Below are 24,604 nucleotides of genomic sequence, written 5' to 3' on the forward strand. Positions count from 1 at the left end.
AAAATATATTTGAGCAATTCCGTGGGTAACTGACTGACATTTTTAGAGCAAAACAGTTTATTTTGTAACGTTCAACGAAAAATATACGTAGTGCAAACGATCATTTCTCTTGGATTATTATATTTTTTAAGCTGAATTTAATGGTTCAATTGAATGTTTCGAAAAATAATTTGATTGATTTTTTAAAATTTGTTTAAAACACGGTAATTGACTGACATTTTAAAAAGTCCCAGGTCAGTAAGTTACCGTGCTTTTGATAATTTCTTTTTAAATCATCCAAAATGCATTTCGAGAATTCAATTATACTATTAAACTCAGCATACAAAATACAATAATCCAGGAGAAAATGTCGTTTGCATAGCAAAATGTATAGCAGGGTAAAATATGCAAATGATTAGAATTACAGAGTCGTCGCGCATGCGTGGACGGAGTTACGCCCTCTGAACTGCGGCGTAGACTCTGTATATAAAAGGCTGTAAAGGTGTTTTGGAATCATTGTATGATTATTTACCAATGGTAGATGTTTCTCTAGTACTCAATATGCCTTGTCCAAAACGCAGAGCGTCATAGAAACAAGTAACGGAGTTCGAATGTAGCCACAAAATCTGCATGCGTGAGGGTGAAATTACGTATAGAGAAATTAGTGCCCGCACATAGAGTAATGCCTCAAATGTGTTGCGTATTTGTAAAAGATGGACGGAGGACGTTGAAATTAGCCGAAAGGCTCGCGCAAGCCTACGCAACTGAACGACGCCACGAGATTATCGACACCTCACCCGATTAGCTGTGATGGACCGTATAGCGCCCTCTCGTACACTAGCACAACGTTGGAGTATGGCTAAAGGTGTAAAACTTGCTGCATCCCCGGTTCGTGGACATCTGCTGCGCCAGGGCCTGCATGCAAGAATTTTCCTGTACAGGATTCCCTTTACCCTTAACCATTGTCACTTCCGACTTCAATGGGCCCACCAACACACCCAACTGCGTGAGAACTAGCAAACAGATCGTCTTCTCGGATGAGTCCAGATTTATTTTGCACTATAAAGATGGACGTGTACGCGTCAGACGTTACAAACGGAAATGTCGCGTCCAGAGTGTGTAATCCGACGTCATACCGGCATAACGCCAGACGCCATGGTCTGGAGCGCTATTGAATATCAAGGGCAGTCCCATCTAGTCCGAATTACGGGCAGCGCTGCTTCAGGGACGCTGTGACGCCAGAGGTACTACCCTTTATTCAGAGCTTCCCTGGTGCAGTGTTTTACCAGAACAATGCACGCCCACATGTCACACGTAACGTTCAAGTGTTCTTCAGTGCACGCCAGGTTACGCTACTTCTTGGTCTGCCCGTTTTCCGGATATGACGCCCGTCAACCATGTCTCGGATTGCCGTTGGTCTGAGACTCGCCCATGTGTCTCGTCTGGCAGTTGGTACGGAAAAACTTTGGCTTCAGATTGAAGCCATACGGGATGCTATTTCGAATCGTGACATTCAAAACCTCTATAATTCGATAACAAACATGTACGGGCTCGCATAGCTGCGCGGGGTTGCTACATTCCATATTAATTCACGTCAGTTATTTTCATTTCAGTGATCTGTAATTCTGATCGTTTATTTGTAGCACTATGAGTAACATGTGCAACAAATTTTATTATATTCTAATGAGTCCTCTATGTTGTTGCAATTTTCACAAACATGAGTATATTTTGCGTTGAACGTTATAAAAAAAATGTGAGTCAGTTACCCCTGAAATTACTCATTTCTGAAATTTATTTGTTAATATTACGAATCAATTTAAAGGCTGAACTCAAGCAAACATAGAACTATGAACTATGGATTTTAAGGGGTTATATATATATATATATATATATATATATATATATATATATATATATATATATATATATATATATATATATATATATAGCTTATGTTATATCACCATAATTATATAACTTTCAAATAGTGAAGACTTTTTCAAAATGGTGCAGTAGCTATTGAGATTACCCGGAATTTACAAATATACAAAATGCGATCTCTCTCGGTATCGCACACCTAGTTCAATACTGCCACATCTGCAAAAACTACTTTTCAAGAAAGATCAATTTAAGTGTAATGTGCCTTAGCTTAAACTCTTATAGTAACACACTGACACTTCTCAAAAATAAGGTTAATTTTTTTTTTCGTTTGTGACTGTCTTGAATTATAATAGAACTAATAAAAATTATTAGGACATGTATACATGCATAACTCAAAATCGACAATTTTTGACTTGTGGCAGTGACACTGACACATCTCAAAAATAAGTTTTTTTTTTTTTTTTGTGGCTGTCTTGCCTTTTAATAAAACAAACAAAAAAGCACCAGGACATGCATACAACTCAAAATTGACAATTTTGACTTGTGGCGGGGTTGCATTAGTTGTGCGATATATTACTAGTATAGATAAATAAATATACATTTTAAATTGTGAAGATTTGGGATAATGACCGTTTTTGAGGAAAAAAAACTGAAATATTTGTTATGGAAATCGTCAAACTTGAATCGCATTACATAGAAGTAGAATCCATATGGTCTTCATAAAAAACATGAAAAAACATAAAGATTGAACGTATTTGGGAATTTCGTAGAGTGTTTTGTGCAACAATGAAAAGTCTGGCACCGCGGAATTTCAAAAATTGAATAATGATAACTTCCAACGCTTGCACATGAGTACATGCCTTTTTTTTTTAGCATTCAATGCAATTAAAGTCTGACCGCGAAGATTTTGCCCTTGGCTCCGCCTTCCTTCAGAATTGTCCATTTTCGTCAAGGGGCGATATGGAGAGGAAAGTTGGAACGGAATTTGCAAGTTCGTCATTGGTTCTAGAGCTTAAATACGTCACCTTGAAATTTAAGAAATTAGTCAAAGAAGTAAAATAATTTAATTTTGTGCTGTCAGTCAGGTGTCTCATTGGACACGTCACATCCTACGTAAGTTGGTGGGTCTTGGTTTTATTTAGCAGCCATTGGTTAGAGAGAACAACGCCTCCTATAAATAATTTCAATTGAAAATTGGCAAGATTAGGGTTGCAATAAAGAATGTAAAGCTTGTGATTTTTACTTTTTCCCTCAATTCAATTTAGTTAAAGTTGCATCTTAAACCTTTCAATCACATAACGAAAATATACTAATAATACATTTTTTTTTTCATCTCGCCAAAATGTTTATTAACTCCAAAATATGGCACACGACTTCTCCTCCTTCTCTATCTATTTTAAGGAATGGACTCGATTTCCCAAATGATTGACTAGGGTCATTTGTTTGCGGTCGGACTATACTTAGTTACTGAATACTATTTATCAGATTATAAAAGATTTAACTAACTAATTTCATGTTCCGTTGGTTTTTGTAAAAATTATAAGTAAGAGCTTTATTTTCTCCTCATTTCGTGAAAATCTTTTCAAACACGCGTAAACTATTAGCATTTTTAAAGGAATAATTAGAGACTTTGCATTTTAGCATGTATAAATCTTAACATTATGCATGTAAAAATTTTCTCGATTCTTTGAAATAAAATGCATTATTCTTCCCTTAGCTTTTCAACATCGCAAAATTCATTTCCAATGCCGTTCAAGCGATAAAATGTCTAGGCCAACTAAGCAACAACGTTGTACACGAAAGTAAATCATCGCTATCTCAACTAAATTTCAAAACGCAATCTCCTTTTCCTGTTTTGTTTATTGCTATCCTACAGCTAAAAGCGCCGCTAAGGTTTTGACAAGTAAACTTTGAAATAATGTAGAGATCGGCTCACATGGAGAGAGAAGCAATTTATTTGATGCTATCTTTAACTAGACTTGCCAGATTTCTGAAATGTTCAACCAAGACACCGAAAGCCTCCCCCCCCCCCCCCAGCGTCGATAGTACTCAAAGGAGTACATGCCCCTGACTGGTTTTTGGAGTTTTTTTCTAGGGAAAATTATTTTCAATGCTATAAATAAATAATTACTAATTAGAACCTAAAACCGGGTTAATAAAAAAATAACATAAGCGAGAAATTTGAATATTTCACTTTCGAGACGTAAATATTTGCAATTTATTTCAGTTAGAAAAAACACTTTGAATGAGGAATAAAAACTTGAATAATATTGAGATATACATTTCATTTTATAGGACTTTTTAGACAGTCTTTTTTGGTTTTAATCTTCTTGTAAAAATCATCACTAGGTAATCTAGTATTAGTTTTACAAGCCAATGTTATGATAAATTAATTATCCTAAATAATCCTTCACAATCAATTGGATGCCAGTTGCCAAATCGATTAACTCCACTTTTTAAAAAAAAATCCTCATTTCTACTTTGATAGTGCTTAATCAATGCTTAGAATGTGAATTGAAATTTAACATATGGTTCAGTACATTTCGGATCCTGCGATGGCAGAAAATGTAACACGAGGGCCCATTCACTCCTATGGATGACAAACACTATCTTCTTCGTCACTTTTCTCGACTTTTTGTTTTATGGAGTTAATCGATTTGGCAAGTGAAACATCCAATTATTTTTAGACCTTTTTGGCCATTTGTACTCAAAATTATCTTTTTCCGGGACGTGAAATAAACCGGCCGGGACACCGGGATTTTGTTTAAAAACCGGGACGTCCGGCAAGCCTGTCTTTAACCATACTTATAACTTCTCTCGATAACAAGTACATAGGTCCCTGCTTAGGGAGTTTTTAATCAGAAATTTAAAAAAGGAATCGACACACGAACAGATAATTAAATAATTTTATCACGTATACACTGCAGAAAAGAATAATGGTACAAAGTTAATAATTTTCAAATGTGTCCACCATTTTGACCACCACTGTTTTAGTACAGTAAAATTAGGCCAAAAAATGGCCAAACCCAAACATCCAAAAAAAAAAGGTGAAACCTGTTGCAAATTACTTCTTACCTTTCCAGCAAGAAGGGGTAAAAAGTCCCAGCACTTTGCGCGTCGGGTTTTGGGGGGAAGGGGGGGACGAAATAATCCTCTATTTAAATAAAAATAATTTCTATTACTTAAAAAAATCCTCAAACCTCGCAGAAACCACTCTATAATGGTAAAATAATAAACTCTCACAGAAAAAAATTCTAATTAACAGGGGTGCACAGGCGAGGGGGGGATGGGGGGGGTCATGCAGCAGCTTTGCGTCATTGAAATTTTTAAGGCAGTTTTTTCAAGGGGTATTTCTTTCTTTTTTGAGGGCTTTTATTCTGGATGGATACTCCGTCACACTTAAGAGGTGCGCCATCGCTTTTGGGGGGGGGGACCTGAATTTACGTTCTAAAATAAACTGTTGCAGTGAAGTTCACGGAAAATTTTCCCTGATTCAAACTTTTCCGAAGTACAAAATGCCACACAATGGTATGGTAATGTCAGAATGATAATTCTAAAAGATCTAAGCGAGCTCAGTAACCAAATTATTTGTGATTGGAGTTATTAAACTGTTTAGAGCGCTGGAAAACAAAATTCCTGTGCAGCTTAAAAAAAGTCCAAATTGACCAAAGTTTCCCTACTTCTTGATTAACTTACTTCAACTTTTCTACAATCTTTTGCCATCACCGTAAGGGGGACAAACCAAAATTGCCAATAGTAAGACGGGCAATGTTGCAATTCTGCACCCTCTATGTCGGTGGGGGTTCTCATTGGCAAACACCGAGCTACCTCTCTTTTACGCAGCTGGTTATATGAATTATGCTAAATATGCAGACATATACTTGAAACAATATCTCAAACTTTTGAGTACATTATGCGATAAAAAATTTTTTGATCACATCAAACATCAGCTATGCAACGATCTAACACAGTGACAAATTCAGGTAGTCTAGAACCTGTAGTGATTCAACGATAGAACAAGTCTTGATGAGAGCAAATACAACAATAGAATGCTAAATATTTACACCTTTTTGTCTCCCATTTTGGAAATCACAATACGTCTCTAAAGCTCCCAGAAGTTTCTTCCCTCTCAAGTTGGTAGTGGTATTGCTCGTTGATGATAAGATGAGTTACAATGAGATCTTTAACGTTCGGGTAGTAACATCAAAGGATAGTGAAGGCAAACAATTTGGTGGCATGTCTTTGCAAAGGAGGTAAACAGTTATGTCTTTAGCTTCTGTTGCGAGAGTAGTTACTATCTGTAAAGACGTGTAAGCCCAAACCATATTTTACACCGAATGGTATGAACAGTAAAGACAGAATAACAAATTGTTAAAAACTTCTGGTACGAGTTATGCGCTGATCCTCCATCAGTATTCGATGAATCTGGTTTCAGAAGGTAAGAAATCTTGTATCGTTAAAGTGCTATTATCTGAAGCAAAAGGTTCGTCCACCATCACAGAACGAACAGCTGGTGTCATGTATGAGGCAGCGAGAAGCAAAGAGATGTAAGTGGACATTTTCAAGTTTTGAATAAAACGCGTTTAAAGATCCTAGGTAGGCTTTCATTGATTTTCTTTTCTAAATCATGCTGTATAGAAGCAACTACCAGGTCTACTAATACCATTTCTTGCCCCAAGATAGAGGAGAGGTTCACCAACCATTTGTACCGGTTATCTCCAAATTTTTAATTTTGCCACTTACATCCCTTTGCTTCTCACTGCCTCATATGTAATAGAAGGAAGATACCTGCTTGATCATATTTTTGGTAATGATATGTAAGCTTCAAGGAAATATGCCAGCAATGCAGTGTATAGGTCACTTGTAAGTATGGGAAAGCTAGTGTCATTTTTGATGGGTGCAAAGAAAGCACCACAGAAATATAATCTGCGTCCTGTTGCAACAGCCAAGCCTTCTGCTCTAGAAGACTTTCTGCGTCTCAAATCTTGTGCTTGCTCTGAGGGGTTCATTGGATATAGTGAATGTTTGAAAAGTCTGAAAGTGGACTGAAGTGCTCAATTATATGCTCAAACCGTGTTAGACATAGCTGCAACAATAACGATTTTGCTGAGGATCTAGATTCCAAAAAACATCTTGATAACGAAGACTTTTTGTGACAAGATTAGGAGAAATCATTTGAAAGCAAAAAACAGGTCAGCGAAATTCTTCTGGTCATTTAATCAAATGTGCACCATCAGAGAGGGTGTGGGGGGGGAGGATAATATTTTAGTATATAATTTTGTTTTGGGTGATGAGCTATGTTCTTATGGGGTGGACAGTCCTGGTTTAATGCATTTTAGATTTGCATGGAATAATACTTCTACTTGAAATAAAAGGCGGGGGAGGGGGGTGAGGATTTATTTTATTTGACGGAGGGGGGGGGGGGTGCTGTAGCTTTGAGAGGAGGTGCACCATCGATCTTGGAGGATGGACACACTCGATTTCTAACTTTAACTTAGCATAAAATAATGTTTCCATATGAAATGTATGGAGGGGGGTTCGGGGGTACTGCTTCGTTTTACGGGGATAGGGAGGCTCTGTAGCATTGGTGGGTTATTTCATCCTTCTTGGGGGTCAAACACCTTTAATTTCATGCTTTTAAATTTAGTATAACATAATATTCTCACTTTAAATTTACTCTAAAAATTCTGGAAAAATACCCGAAACAGCAATTTTTAGATGCCCCCCATTCAAAAACCCGACGCACAATGGGGTGGGACTTTTTACCTGTTCTTATTGGGAGGGTAATAAACAATTTGCACCAGGTTTAGCTTTTTTTTTTTTGGATGTTTGGGTCCGACCCCTATTTTTACTGTACTATTTGTATTTACATGGATCTTTTCATTTCTTTAATTTTAAGATTTGCTTCTTAATCCCTGTAGCTATATTTTTCTTTACACATGACGTTTCTTCATTCTCTTTTTCTTCCTAAAAGTTTTCGCAGCTGTTTTTGATTTGTGTGGGTGCGGAAATCCCCACTTTCGGTGCAGATTTTCCGTTGATTTTTACGATTACATAAGCAAAAGCTGGACTAGAGCAGCTGATTCCTCTTTGCACGTAAACAACGCATTAGACTTACAGTAACTTTCTTTAAGCCTCGGAAAACATATCCTACAGAATGACTTTTTCTTTTCCAATGCTAGTCTGTTTGCAGAGATTCGTATTGCAAGTCATTCATACATATGTATTTTTTTTTCTAAACATTTATGGATAGTTCAGGTTCATAAATGCTATTTTTGGGATCGCTATTGTGATCCAAAAAAAAAAAAAACACATCACTCCACTCTGTTCAGTGTTGTGTTTTTTATTTTTTAATGGGAGGGGGGGGGCATTGAAACCAATCACATGTTTTTCTTTAGGTTCTTGGTTTTTTCTATGCATTGCGTTTTTCATATTTGTCTCTTATATGTACAGGATTTCGTATTGCATGTCACACAAATATATATTTTCTTTCAAACATTACTGAATAGGTTACACTCACAGATACTGTTTTGGGATAATTATTTTCCCTCAAATTTGTTTTTTCAATGTGCAGCATAAGAACACATGGTGTCCCTTGCATAACTCAACCATTGAAAATTTTGTTTAAAAGGCGGAACTTATTTTCGTTTTTATCGTACTTTACTGTCAAATATTCAGTATCAAGGCTCTTAAACACAAGTATTTTAATTTATTTGTCACTCATAAGGAAGGATAGTTTAGACAAAAATATCCAGAACAACTTTTAATGCAATCTTGATAACTTTTATGTAAAATAAGCCTGGTGCTGGATTTGTTTTGCTCACGTCTGTATACATACTACGATTTAAATAAGAAGAATGTTTTACATGATTTTATAAAGGTTAACGCCCGAAACTTTTTGCTATCCTAAGCAACTGTGTCACACATTTTTCGCGTTTTCCATGCTAAAAATTTTGAAGTAGGAAGTTATCGAGTGTTGAAGTCGATGACGTCAAACCATCTTAGAAGAAGCGCCAGTCGGAAAATGTCATTTTCTATATGCTATCAGCAGAAATGAAGTGAATTGAACAAGAAGTTGGGTTAAAGAATAAAAATCTTCTAGAAAATGAATCGATTCCCTTGAAAAAGAAAGGGGAAATTTCTGCTGACGAAGACTTATTTTACTCGAGTGGTTCCATGAAAGCAAAAGTTGTAAATATCAGTAAACCAGATTATTCGAGGAGATTTCCAAAAGTAAAGTAACAAGAGCTCTGAGGAGCGTGTAGATTTTCTGTATGAATAAAAATCACACTGAAGATAACGGACACGGTCAAAGCTTTCAATCGGAACTGATGGATGGTGCTGGGTGTGGACTAAAAGGACAAAATATCAGAAGTGACTGCTTTTAGGGAAACATATCCCGCCAATGAAATAGGAAGTGTGATAAGGTTGAGAGGTATTGATACCATCCTCCTTTTAGTCCCAACCTCGCATCAAGTGACTTATATCTCTTTGGACCTTAAAAAAAATGCTTTGGGAGATCAGCAGTTCAGAACCGATGCTGCTATTCACCAAGCCATCCTGATGTGGTTTTACATTCTTGACGATGACATCTTCCATGCTGGAAGTCCAATTGTTTCTTCAAAGGTTCAATAAGATGGAAATCACTTGGTGCGAGGTCGGAACTGTAAGAAGGGTAGTCCAATACCTTCCATCTCTAAAACCTTATCACATTGTTTAGTTGGAGGGACATCATTCCGTCCACACAACCTGACATGTTTTCCAGTTAGGGGGACACCCAACACCATCCACCGGTACTGGTTGAAAGCTCTAGTCATCTTCGTTATCTTTAGCGTGATTTTTATTTCTACGTAGAATCTGCGCACCCGTCCAGAGATCTTGTTACCTTACTTTTGACACCACTACGTGATTTGATGACATTCATTAATGTAATTTGCAATTATTGAATTCAGCACTCACCTTTTTAAAGACAGATTCACGGGTACAGTCTCTGACTTCTTCCATGGTGTTGAACCCTATGGTCATCTTCAAAGGTGTCTAAGGGGGGTTGTGTCGTCAGTCCCCCACGCCGGCGCAGGCGACATTGGCTGTTAGTGTGGTAAAGGGCCGGATGATGCAGTCGAGTGGATTAGCATGGTGACGAGAAATGGTTTTCATTCAAAAGTTGGAATTACATGTTTGTTGGAGGACAAGAACTGATTTCTTCGACGACAACGCATGACGCTTTAGCAAGTTACATTTTGTCAGGTGGTAGGAACTCTAGTTTACATGATTTCAAGAGTTCTCAAAGGAAACAATATCTGGGACCTGCAAAGTAAAATGCATCATTTTAAAAAAATGCTTCACAATTAAAACATATTTTAAGCATTTATTACATTATCGAAAGTGTATAAGTTTTAGTGCTGTGGCATGAGCGGAAATTTATGGGTAATTATCAGCAGATATTACTGAAATTAATATGAATACAGCTGTTGTCTTAAAACCCGTAAAATGTAAGCGCATCTTACGAAGCGAATTTTGGTGAATCATGTATTACATTACCTTTTTTCCAGTTTTGAAGTTTGGTTAGTGTATAGAGCAACAGTTTGTATTTAATAAAAATCAGCATTCCTTTGATAACTGAGAAATATGATGATATTAGTAAGGAAACCAACTATCTTTTATTACTAACTTCATTCCTAGATAACAACTTTGCATTTCGCGATCTATATTCTTTTGGTAAGATTATTTTCGGACAAACAATTTCTAAAAGGGGATGTGTTGAATAGAACTATAAACAAAAGTATAAAAATATCCGGCAGATCATTATTCGAAGTTGAGAAAGGAATGAGGATTGAAATCACAAGAATTTCAAAAACTCTTGTACCATTAAATTATTTTAAAAGAACAAGAAAGCCTCTCCAATAGACTTTCATAAAGCACGACTTTAACCAATGTCGGATTCGAGCTCCCTGTGCTTACAACACACAATACTACTAACACAGTACATACGAGCTTCGCTTTTTAAAGAAACACTTAAAAACTTGAAATACACCGCCAGCTCAGTCATTTCGCACTTGGGTTTTCCCTTCCTCGACGATGTTTTGACAGCGTGTTCTCGAGTCAACAAGTGATAGCTCTGTCTGTAAGTTTAAGTACTGTCCAAGGTCACATGCTGTGGATAAAATGTTTGACCTATGACTTGTGCTTCGTTTTACGTTAATGTACTAGACTTCTTTCGATAACAATACACATTTTTTTTTTCTTTCTCTCCCTGTTTCTCGTATGAACAAATGTTTTACGTTGATGGCACCAGAAAAAAAAAATTCATTTTTCATTTCCCAGTTATTACCAAAGTTCCATTTTTTCCGGAGAGCGGCAAGAAAGGATATCTACTAAATATTAAAGCTTGAAGCTTAATTTGTAGGGAAAAAAGTGCGATAGTCACATACAGTAAAACCTGTCTACAACGATACTGTTGGAACCTAAAAAAAATATCGTAATAGACAGGTTATCGTTAGAGACACTTTGATTATTCATGCTGACATTTTGCTGGGTCAAAAAAAAATAATAATGTTATAGAGAGATTACCGTTATAGACAGTATCGTTATACACAGGTTTCACTGTATTGCCGTGGACAGATAAATGGCACTGACTGCAATTTTTTTTATTTTTCACTGTATTTATTTAAGTGTTCATTTATTCACTACTAGCACTACCCGCACGGCGATGCCCGTGCTAAGAAGTTAAAGAAGGTCCGTTTAACAAAAGAAATCCACGCCCCTCCCCCGCCCCCTTCTAATGTGAAATGATCATTTTTATTCAACTAAAACGCGTACACACCTTTTCTTAAGACCTAGTTAAGTCTCTTTGGACTTTAAAACTATTCGCCAAAACACATAAAAGTACTAACAGTAGTAAACTCAAAATAATATTTCAACTGCATAGTTCATCGCTTAACGCGCCAAGCAACCACGCTACCGTAACCCTGCCTTTTAGCGAGTGAAGCGGTTTTCCCCCTGCAATATAAAGTATTTCGCCAAATAAACAATGCTATAATAAAAATGTAATAAAAAATCAATCACAATTGACTAATACGACAAATCAAAGTATTTACTTAGATAAATAACTATCTTCATCTATAAGAACAAAAACAAACGTTGAAGAAATAAGGAAAACAAAACCCAATAGAAAAATCCTACAAAATCAAATTATGTACCTGAACATAAAAAAAAAAAAAAAAAAAAAAATCTGTTCGCGGATCACAACAGCGTAGCATGGGCATGGTTCCTCGCAGCTATTGACACAGTCGGCTAGCGTCCTCTCGAAGAATTAACTTACCCCACGATCTATTAGGAATTCTTAGAACTAAACTTACGCCGCCATCTATTAGGAATTCATAGTACTAAACAATTAATTAAACATTCAATATGCAATTACAAATATTTCGGTCAATCTAATTTTAAAAAAAAAAGCCTATAGCCTTCCTCAATAAATGGAATATTCAACACAAAAATAATTTTCAATTCGAACCAGTAGTTCCTGACATTAGCGCGTTCAAACAAACAAATTCTTGAGCTTTATATTATTAGTTGATTAATAAGAAAAATAAGACAATATGATACGTATACATATATTTTTACAAACCATTTTTAGCCGCGTTTAGGATTTTCTTTAAAAAATGCCCTCGAGATTTGCCTCATGGCTGGCTCGAACCTACGCCCGCTGAACCGCGAAGCCCACTTTTTCAGATCTAGCCACCATGGCTACGCATAGCCAGCGTTCCAAGCATTTTATATTATAATAAAAATTTTCCCGTTTTCAAAACATTTTGTATTGCTACTGCACTCCTATTCGTCATAGCGGGATGTTATATAGCCTATAGCCTTCGTCAATAAATGGACTATTCAACACAAAAATAATTTTTCATTTCGAACCAGTAGTTCCTGAGATAAGCGCGTTCAAAAAAAAAAAAACTCTACAGCTTTATATTATTAGCATAAATATAGATTTACTTTTTGTTAAAAAATTCATTTATTTATTTTTATTATTTTTTATTTTTTATATACTTATTTATTTTATTTTTATTTATTGATGTGTTTTTTTTTTCATCTATTGTACGTCATGCTAAATTGTACGAACTTGCTTTTTGGTTTTCGCTGACAAAAACGCAAAAAAAAGTCGAACTCCAGTATTTCTCTATTGTTAGCATTGACTTTTCTCAAATATCTCCAAAACTCATTTCTGCAGCTACTGCCGTTTACCTGTCCACTGCAGTATTGTTTCCTGAACTTATTTTATAACGTATAAATACCGTAAACTTCCTATTATCCGCGAGTCAATCGACAATCAGGAACATTTTTTTTCGAAGAAAAAAGCCAAAACCAATGGCTTTTTTTTTTTTGTCGAAAATTCGTTAATTTAAATTCAGTTGTTTTTGTTTTATTTATTTCTTGTGCTTTCTTCATCGATCATACACCTGTTCTTTATTGATTTACGTTCTGTTGCACAAAAATACAAACATTTTTGCTGTACTGTATACATTTTTACTGTACTGTACACATTTTCACTGTTTGAAGAAAGTATTATGCATCAATACAGCTAAGTGTTTGACGAAGGACAATTTTTACCTTATTTGTTACTCATTTTAGCCTTTTTGCGGTTTATCCGCACCCAGTTGCGCGGATAATCGGGAATTTACTTTAATCAGAATTCCTCCCCATATTTGAAAGTGCATTAAATTGAAAAGACGTGTATGAGCTGAACTCCGGTGAGCTTCCATGCAAAATTAACCCTGATGAACATGTAAAATATATATCAATAGAAAAATACAACCTAAATTAGATGTGTTTTTCGAGGCCTGGGAAATGCATCTTACAAAGCATGTTTAACTAAGACATTTTCCCCTCTTGACATATCCTTTCAACTCCTCCCTGAATGACAGTTCTGCCCGCATTCAGCAAAACATTGAAATTTACTGTTGAACCTTAGTGGTGCGGCATCGATATCGATGTTTTTGTTAAAACATCGATGTTTCTACCATCGATGTTTGAGGATCGATTATTTTTCGAACACCGATGTTTCGTGTTCGATGTTGCTCCGATGCCGATGTTTTATACTTGAATCCAAAAATATCATTAAAATGTGAATGTGTGTTGTTAACAGTTATGATGAAAAAAATGCTATTAATTATTATTGCGATATTTCTTACGTAGGAAAGAGTTTTCTATTGTTAGTTTTCTTTAGAAGTCGACTTCTATTGCAGAAAAATTAACAATATTTTTTCTAGCGCACTGTTAAAAAGAACATTTAGTGTTTTTAAAGTTTTCCTCAAATTTTAGCAGGGGTTTTTTTTATTATAACTTTTCTCTAAGATGTATATGAAGCTATATTATTATCCTCCTCTCTCAATAGATCAATTTAAGAAACTATAATTTTGCTTAAAATATGTACATCTGAATACACTATAAAATACGACCATATATTTTCTAAATATAGTTTGATTATATTATATTATATATTAATATAATTTTTCCATAACAATAATGGAACAATTATTTGTATGTAATATTTCCGTTTCCCCCCCCCCCTTCAATTTTTTTTTTTTTTTTTTTTTTTTTTTTTTGTGTGTGTGTGCATTATACAGAGTATAAAATGAAGTCTCTGAAAAGCGTCTGTTCGTGTGAACGCACAAAACTCAAAAACTACCCGGCTGATTTCGCTGAAAACTTCGCAGTTTGCTTCTTATAAAGCCGGAAAGGTTTGGAGATCAGTTCAAAGAAGTTCAATTTCTAGGTTTTTTTTTTTTTTTTTTTTTTTTCTTGTTTCAGTTTAAGAACAATTTTCACACGAAGTTTCAAGTATGGGGGAAAAAAATATTTTGCACGTATTAACGTATTAGTACTATATATAATTCGAAATTGCTCATTTTTCTGCATCAGATGGAGTTTTTATAAATTCTCTATTCGCGTTTTTAACTCTTTTTTTCCAAGACTTTGCTCGATTCCAGTCATTTATTTCTTCACTAAAATCATCAATAAGAAGTGAACAAATAGTTCCGCAATTTTCTTTTTCACACCATTCGACAGAGAGTTTTTTTACCCCATATCTAATCTGACCTAAGGTCGAAACTCAAGTCTCCTCTCTCAATTAGAAAAAAAAGTTATAAGCATTATAAATGGAGTTCAAAAATATTATAGAAAATGGGTCATTTCACAGTATTTTAGACAAATGTAGAGTCCGGAACATGACACTTTTTTTGCCCATAACTATTTCATTTACTGTTTGATTAGCACATTATTTTAAAATTTATTTTAATTTGTGTGTTGGTAAAAGAAACTCAAAACAAAAAGCTGTGCAAATCAAACGGTAAATTAAATAGTTGTGACAAAAAAGTAATGTTACGGATTCTACATAATTTTCCAAAATACTGTGAAAGGACCCTAATTCAAATTAATGTAATTATTAACATTTTATTTTGTTGCTATGGTTACGTATTGTAACTTCTTCGTTTGTTCATTCTTTCTTAATTCAAGTTCTTTAAAAAAATTTATTTTATAGTGATTTACAGCTCCTCTATGTTGATTATAACACGGAAAGTAATCCTTTTTAGTTCAGGACAATTCCATGTGTGACGAAATGACATTTTTCCTTAGCGATTACATGAATAATATTTTTATTGAAACTATTTTTTTCCTCTGCCTTTCAACATCAACAATTGAAAGATGAAAATCAAAACTAAAATTATTTTTTATTGATTTTTTCTGCTATGTTTAGCCTATTTGGGCTTCTTGGCGAAATGACGTTTTGGTTAACCAATACACGTGTTCAGGGCTACATCGGACAGGGCTTTTGTCAGACATTTTGTTGGCAATTTTGTGCAATTAAACCTTGTTATTTCTTATTTTACCATTTAAGCACAAAGGTATTTAATACTTCAACTTTACTTGTAGTAATTCAACTTTACTTGATTAATACTAAAAACAAGCAATGTGACATAATGAAGCATTTTTTTTTTTTTTTTTTGCTTGTCTGTTCGTTATTTATTTTCAAATGACCAGAAAATGCTTGAGGAATGAAGAAGGATAGCAGTTTGCTATAACAGAATATGATGCCTCTTATAAGGAAGTGAAATTTGGGACTTTTCTAAATAAGAGCATTTACATTTCCATAGGTTCGCTTTCCCAATCATTTTGTTAGGTTAGTTGGGCTTGCAAATCCATCAGACTTGATGCAAAATATATCTGTTTTGGTATTCCTCAAACATTTGAAGAAATTCTCAAATGTTTCTCAAACGCATATATTACTAGTGCTGGATAACCATAAAAATGAAATGACATTTGCTTTCATTTCTTCACATTACCAGCAGTTTTTAGAAAACAATTAATGCAAAAAATCTAATCGTTCTAAAAACTGTAAAAATATGTATATATTTTTTAAACTGTGCCTTGAAATTATTTTATTGTACCTTCTTTTAAGATGCATCGAGTTGTCGCTTCAAAATTCACTACTTCATAGTCCTAACTAGATTTCTTCCACATTTCATGAAAATTGGTGGAATTGTTATGGGGCTACACTTGGTACAGACAGAAAACCAGACAGACATATCTTTGATTTTATTATTTGGAAAAAGAAATTAGGTATATACGTACAGCTCGCTTAAAAGTTACTCGTCTTTTCTTTTGGAAAAACAGCAAGCAAACCAGCAAAAAATGACTCTTTCTCAAATCTTAACTGCAAGAAGGTGGTGAAATTCGGTGTTTACTGTCTGGAAAGAAATCGTCATAGCAACCGATTTTCGATCTAATCATGGAAGAGCCTCCATAAAAATCGACGTTTCACTCTTTTTTTTTTTTTTTTTTGAAACTTTTCTTATCCTTTTACTGATCTGGCAAAGTCATTGTATACGCGTGAATGATCCCTTTGTTTCGGGCACGACTCAGTTTGACTTTTAAGAGTCACGCCCCGATCTCACATTTGCAACTTTTTTCGGGAAAAATATGTTTTTTCCCACATTGTTTACACCTTAGGGAAAGCAATTATTGAATTGGCTGAAAACGATTTTTTTTATTGGAAAACATTTTTTTCCGGAATTCGATAAGTGATGCCCCCTAGTTTTGTGACACTATGATATAAAGTAACGTGTGCAAAATTTGAACTCGTTCGGTCAATAATAGCATGTGCCCCAAGGATGTTTAACTTCAACACTTTTGATAATTTTCCCATAAATATTCGAGTTTTTACTTTAGACCCAGTGCATCGTTTCTCCTAGGTTTGCAAAATATTTTTAGTGAGGTAGGACTAAAATTCATCTTTTTAATTACTTTATATCGTCTAAAGATTTTACGTTGAATAATAACGAAATAATGCTTTATAAACTATACCTAAATCGTACGCTTTTCACATATCTCGATCGCGTGTATTTTTTCCGATAGTCTTGGACTGTCTGTAAAATAAATTGCTTCTGTGACACATATTTGGTGCATTGCTTGTGAAATTCTTCGATTATTTGCGCTCCTCTTTCAGTTGTATCATATACAATTTTCAGCATTTTAACGATATCTCTTCCCTTTAGATAACTTCCTTCATTTTGCCATGAATCAGGATCAAATATGAAAAAAATCTTTTGATACTTGTAACTTATTAAACACTTTTATTGAGTTGCAATTTGTTCTATAAAGAGGATCTTTACTAAGAAAGTATTCCAAAGCATCTACTCTTATCTGAAGTGTTTTATACAGTCATCAGACAAATTTTCCTTATCTGCAAGCATTTTTTGGAGTAGTCTTTTCCTACCTTCAAAGTTAAATCCATCATCCAATACGGACAAAGCTACTAGTTCATCCCCTAAATACCATAAGTGATTTATGAATTTTCCAATTGCTGCTTCTGCTGCACGTTTGTCATCATTTTGTACGATGCTAGTTTTTAGACACATTATAATATTTGAGGAGCCTCGATTGGGTTAGTTTCAAAAAAACACATTTTCATAAATTATTTAACTGTAAAACAGCATTTAAGGGCTTTCTCTTCATGTAAAGCCGATTTAAATTGTTTACTAAATATATAAATTTTCATATCATAATTCCTTTTGCCATCTAACTCAGGGATAAGTTCAAGGTTGCCGAAAAAAATTCCCTCTAGGAGGGACTTCACCAGGAAATTTTATTACAAGTTATGAGAATTCTTTGCAATCTTAAATGGAAAGATCTTTCTCAATTTCTCTTTGTACAAACAAATATATGTCATAAATTTCGTCTTTTAAAATTTAACTGGCATGTGTATGTGATTGAGATGTTATAAGTTTTAAATGATGGATATCTTTACACAAAATGTGTGAACGCTTATATAATGGAATATCTGGTCTAGAACTAAGATATGCAATAATTTCTTTAAAGTGCATGATGATGGCAATCCAAATGTAACATATCGCCGTTCAGTTTTTGCTCTAAAAAATTGCATGCACAACTTATACGGCTGGTATTGCAAGCAGTTGTATCAAACAGTTAGCAATATCATATACAACTGAAGAAATTTCAAGTCCAGTACCTGAAGTTATCTCAGGAATTCCGAATAGCTGTTCAACATTGGGACTAGAAGCAATCTCGATAAATCTATCGGCGCTCTTTTTCCAGTTACATCTGGAAGTAGCTTTGTATCCCAGTGAATAACTGCAAAATCTAAATTTAAATTCATGAAATTTGATTTTGCTTCTCGGAGATTTTTTCTTGCTCTCTTAAGGAATGTACGACTGATCACAAGGTCATTTGGATTTAAATTTACTGCATCAACATAGGCTGTTAATAAATGAACAGCATCTTTATCCCTAATACGGCATTTGTCTAACAGTGATGAAAGGCGAGCAAATATCAATAGTTGTCAAGCTTTTTTTGCGTTGTGGTAGACCAGATGTAAAAAAAGGATCAACAGGTTAGGATAGATACCCAATTCGGTTTCTAAATCTTGTGACTCGTAAGAAGAATTTTATGATAATAAAACTATGTACTGAAATAGAAGAAAATTAATCTAAAGTATAGAATTAGATATTATTCCGATCTGGATTTTTTTTTTAAATTTATATTTAAGATGTGGAAAATACACTATAATTTCATGTTAGAGTAATCAAGGATTTTTCGAATTCTATATTTTGAAAATTAAAAATTGCATAAACATTTAAGTATATTTATAACTAAAGAACAGGGAATTAAAAGATAATTGCCATTCCTTACATTTATAGCACTGAAGCCTAGCGAACCTATTTGCCACACCTATTACATACACAGGAAATTTTGTAAATCAACACCCCGAAAGCCTGGTAGAGGCAATTGTTGTCGTCAAAAAAGATCATTCATTAATGACCTAGGCTATTCATTAATGGCATTTAGAATCTCTTGTGTCCATCTTGGTGGAAAGAAATGTTCCCCTGCCGCTTGGTTTGGAACGAGCGCAGAAGAGCAGTTTGCCTGACTCAAGGCCATTAGTGTACATGTACCCTGTGTAACATGTAAAATTTTACAGAATGAAAGTGAGAGAATGGCCGGAGAGAATAGTCGGCATCTATTGAGGTTAAAAATTACTTTAACTATAAAACGCAAGAATATTTTTACATAAAAATGAGAAAATCCGCAATTTTTTCTTCGAAGCTCAGAAAATCTTGCTCTTGTGGCACGGGTTAATATTCATGGATTGACTTAAAATTTTGCAAGGATCATTTATTTGCATAATAGAACAAATTAAGGGAACGTAGCATAAAATATCTACAAATTCAAAAATAAGGACCACCATTATTATATATATATATATATATAGAAATACAGGATATTCTGTTTTAACCAGCAAGATCTGTATTTCCGCAACCGATAATCCTAGATGTATATACTTCCAATTGCAAAAATGTTCAAAATCAGATGCAGAGTTAATATATTGAAAGTTAGAACTAAAAGTAAAAATGAGTCAAAAAATACAGAATTTAACTTTTTATTCGGGCACTAGGTCCCCTAACTTAAGTTTAGGGAATAATCTCCATAAAAAATATTACTAAAACAAAAAACTTGACATGTGTGCGACCGAACCTCAAGGAAATATTTCAGTTCAAAGTTTTAAGGGACCATACAGAAGATTAGATTGGAACATATTTCATATTTCAGTAAATTTATATTTTAGTAGTGTGTTGAAAAGAGAAATGGTAAAATATTGCACTCGGCTTGCATAGCCACCTATCTGGTAATATTTGAAAAACATGTAGTTGGTTCCAGTCAGAAAATAGCCAACTCTGAAAATCAAGGCTTATGATAATACAAGTCATTTTTAAAACATGATACTAATCAGGGTTATGGTTTTGGACGTTCAAAACTGTTTTTGGACAGGACATACCGTCCAACAGTGTCTTAAATTGTTCAAAAAGTGGTTAAAGCTTCAAGGGCCTAATCTAACCAATTCGTATTTACTGCATTATGTGTAATGCATAAATATAAATATTAATAAGTTTTAATTAATGAGTATTTGATAATATTTCCCTCTGAAATGTTCATTAAAAAATATTTTATAAAAAGTTCCATTTATTACTCAAAGGAATGCTATTAAATGTGTACGATTTAGGTGCAAAAAAAGCTTAAATTTTTTAAATTGGATCTGCATACAGTAAGTTTTACATGATATTTTAACAAAGATGCTTTTTTAAATCATAGTTTAAAGAACAATAAATTGAGGATTAAATGTAAGCACTTAATTTTTTTAAACTTGGACAATTTCTTTTTTTATTTCACATTTTTAATATAATACATTCTGCCACTACAGTGAACAAAAACTATAGCAGCTTGATGGTTTTTAGAAACAAATTTCTTAAGTAAATTGTGGTAATTTAATTTTTGATCATGAAATGGCACCATAGTCAATTGAAGAAAATCTACACAAAGTTGTAAAAGAGTCTCAACCATTAATATAGTTTTTTTTTCGGTTGAAAATTGTCATTTACTACATTTAAGTCAATTATCGAACTATATTTTTAACACCTTCATTTGCATACATGCATAATTATAGAAAAAATGTAGTTACAATAATGAAAAAAAAATTAAACTCATACATACAAATAGAAAATGTTATTCAAAAATTCAACTTCTATGGAACTAGATTAAAATCAGCATCATACATAAGCTGAATGTTCACATTGAATGAATGCTCAATATAAACAATTACTTTTATCATTTTATCATGCTTTTTATATTTTCTCTCAAAATACAATTTCTCTCAGAATATAGTTTTGGACATATTCAGACCGTTTTGGACACAATGATTTTTTTTTGTGGACAGGACAGTAAAAACCTTGGTTTTTTACTAAGGATGCACCGATAAGCTGATTGGCCGATTACAGATTAATCGGCTGTTGATAATCGGCCGATTATTCGGCCAGGCCGATTAATGATCATTATGATTATTTTTAATACTACCATTTCCCCCTTCATTTTTTTTAAACTTTAGATATAGTAAACAGTTAATTTCTGAATGGCGATTTTTCTTTTCCTTCCTAATTTTACAAAAATATTTTCAAAGATTCATGCAATTTCTTTCAGCCAATTTACATATTAATATTATTAAAATCACAATTTCAACTAGATATGAACATTTAAAAATATTAGGGGCAGCCAGTGGTCATAAGGCTATTTAAGAGCGTTTTTTATTTTAAATTTATTTTTAAACTATTAGTAGGCATTTAATCCAAGTTTCTTTTTATTCATTACAAAAATGTATAAGGTTATCTAAAAGCACTAGATATGCATATTTATTCATAATAAAAAATAATTATTATTATAATATTACTTCAACCATCAGTTTGCAAAAAAAAAAAATGTAAAAAAGTAAAGTATGTAGGGGAGCGTGGCCCAAAGCGAATAGCCCCTTGTATGCCCCCCCCCCCATGGTGTGTAAGCGACGATGCATATGTATATCATGTTTACATGAACGCCACCGAATTTTAATCAGTCCAAGCGAAGCAGCAGTGAAGCGGCATGGCGCAATCATGCTTACAATAAAAAAAATGATACATTTCTGTGAAAAAATGAAGTTTTGTAATTTCTAATTAGTCGAAGACCAGCTAATGTTTTTGATTGTCAATAATATTACACTATTCTGACACCATTCACCTACAAACTACGATAGTAATTTTGTTTGTTTCTTTTTTTAATTTAACGTTATAATTATTGAAATAAAAAATGGACCTTCGGGCAAAGCAGGTATAGGATTTAATCATCTATTTATTTATAATTTCTTGACTCGTATTATGACTTAGTTTTTCGATTTCAATAGGATAAGTATAACTTGAAAAAGTTATTTTTTAGGATGGCAATTAATTGGTCTAAAAATTTAATCAGTTAGTTCTTTATGTTTTATAAACAAATGTGCTGACTTTAAACTGGATAAGTACAACTGTTTTATATTTTTTTATAATAGCAGGTAGCGAGTCAACTATTTTAATCATTTATAACTTCATATTTGATTGGCAAATGTACCAAATCACAATGAGTTAAGCTTACCCGCTTTGGGCTCCCTGGTAGGGCAAAACGGGTTTTTCAAATATTTGTAAAGTTTGATAATAAATAAGTATTGGGTTTGAAATAATGCAAAAATCACTTTTTATTTTGAAGTTCAAGAACCCTGCTAGGAAATAAAACCGAAATTGTTTCGTTAAAAGTCCAAAAACTACAATTTTCGAGCGTTTTTCGAAAACCTACCCGTTTTGGGCCACCCTCCCCTGCATTTTTTTTTCACATCTCATAATAATACTAATAATAATAATAATAATAATATATATATATATATATATATATATATATATATATATATATATATATATATATATATATATATATATATATATATATATATATATATATATATATATATATATATATATATATATTTATTTATTTATTTATTTATTTACTAGCCGCCTGCGGCGACCAGCTGGTCCGCCTTTTTACGCCATTCGCCTTTTTGCGCCAGAGTTGCCGCCTTCGGCGGCTGCTTAGACAATTTAGCGACGGTATTAATCAACGTTTTTCTCTTTTTTTCTCAATATTATCATTCGCCTTTTTACACCGATGTTGCCGCCTTCGGCGGCTGCTTAAACAAATTTCGTGGCGGTATCAATCAATCTATATCTATGTATATCATTAGTAGTTTGAATAAAATATTTTCTAGATCTATCTCCAGTTCCGTCGTTTGGAATATTTTTAAAGGAGGGGGTACGACGTACTCTTCATGCAAATTTTGTCGAAAAATAACAAAAAGCACTTCCACTTTTATGTGAAAGCATTGTTTTTTCAAAGTCATGGTGTGTGTGGGGAGGGGGGCACTGACACCCCGTTGAAATTCCTTAAATGACGGACATGCCTCTTTCTTGCTGTCCATCTGCTATATCGAACTCTATATTTGTCTATCTATCAATCTATACGATCTGCGCATATCTACCTCCTGACAGTACAATCTTTTTTTATTTATATAAGTATTAATTCGAAAACAAAAACATTTTTTGTCCACTCAACCTCTATCTATCTCTGTATCTACCTAACCTAACCGCCAATTCTAACAGAAACGAAGATCATGCAAAAAATCGCGGACTTAATTTATTTAATCAAAATAGCCCTCAAAAATAAAAGCTCTTTGTTCCCCGTAGTGTTCAAAAAGTAGCGCTTGCAAAAAAAAAAAAAAAAGAAAGGTGAAGAGAAGGCAAACGATTTCAGTTGGATCACGTGAAGAGGTAAACTTGGAACTCAGCCGGCAAGCGAACAGCGCGCGTTGTGTTCTGCCATTAAAAAAATTGTAAAAAAAAAACTATTGCGTATTTTTCAAAACTTTTTTCCTCTGAAGAGGGCGGAATGTTTTTACTATTACCAACTAAAATTTTAGAATTGAGGGTTCAATACTTGTCGCAGGATGGGTTTCGAAAAAAACTAAACCCAGAAAAAAATATAAAATAAAGGTTTTTTCAAAAATCAATAAAAAATACAAAAACTGCTCTATCTTCAAAATTTTTTCAATCATCATATTTAAAACTAAATTTCCTACATTATAGTACAAAAAATATTTGTGTGGTGCGATTGGTTCGGGGTCTGTGAGGTAAAAAGTACTAAAAAGTGCAAAAAAACGCATAAAACATTAAATAACTTTTTTTCTAATAAAAATATCAAAAATCGAAGCCCGAGGTGCACTTTTTCAGCAAAAACTGCACCTGTATACCAAATTTCATCTTTCTAGGCCTTACCGTTTTCCTTGGATGCGCGCCACAAACACACACACACAAACAAACATCTTATTTTATTATATGTATAGATTTATTTATTTATTTATTTATTTATATTGTTACAAATTCTGTAAATAGTAATTATTGTAGTAACGTAACCTGTAAATAGTTTCCCGTAATGAATATACAACCCCTATACATTCGGCTAAAGTATACGAACCCCTATTTCTTTTTTTGTTCATTGATAAAATTTGATAACGGTCTACTATTTTCCAGAAGCGTTTGGAATCTTGTGGAATATTTGAGAGATTTCTTTCGATGTTTATAAAAGCGTCCCGCGTGATAAAAAGTTAGTTTCGATTGAGAATTTGTTCTGAGAGTGTATTAACTCTGTTTATTGCGAGGCATTTCGCTGTGTTGTTTTCGTATTTGGAAGTAAATACGTGTGTAAACGTTGAGTTTACGGTGTTGTGTGATAATTGCTTAATTGTTGATGAATAATTTAGCAGTTGTTCACGATCTTTCCT

At 33.7% G+C, this 24,604-nt stretch overlaps 1 protein-coding gene across 2 annotated transcripts in view; it reads right to left on the reverse strand.

Annotated features, from left to right (window-relative positions):
* LOC129234144 (regulator of G-protein signaling 7-like) overlaps nucleotides 1-10,157 on the reverse strand; it is a 63,921-nt gene extending 53,764 nt beyond the window's left edge. For both annotated transcript variants that reach the window (XM_054868039.1, XM_054868038.1), the window contains exon 1: nucleotides 9,820-10,157. In XM_054868039.1, the coding sequence (XP_054724014.1) occupies nucleotides 9,820-9,885 (66 nt within the window). In that variant the 5' untranslated portion in view covers nucleotides 9,886-10,157. The remainder of the gene's footprint in view (nucleotides 1-9,819) is intronic.
* Nucleotides 10,158-24,604: the final 14,447 nt, after the last annotated feature.

Source organism: Uloborus diversus, chromosome 1 (assembly GCF_026930045.1).
Source record: "Uloborus diversus isolate 005 chromosome 1, Udiv.v.3.1, whole genome shotgun sequence".
Classification (NCBI taxonomy): Eukaryota; Metazoa; Arthropoda; class Arachnida; order Araneae; family Uloboridae; genus Uloborus; species Uloborus diversus.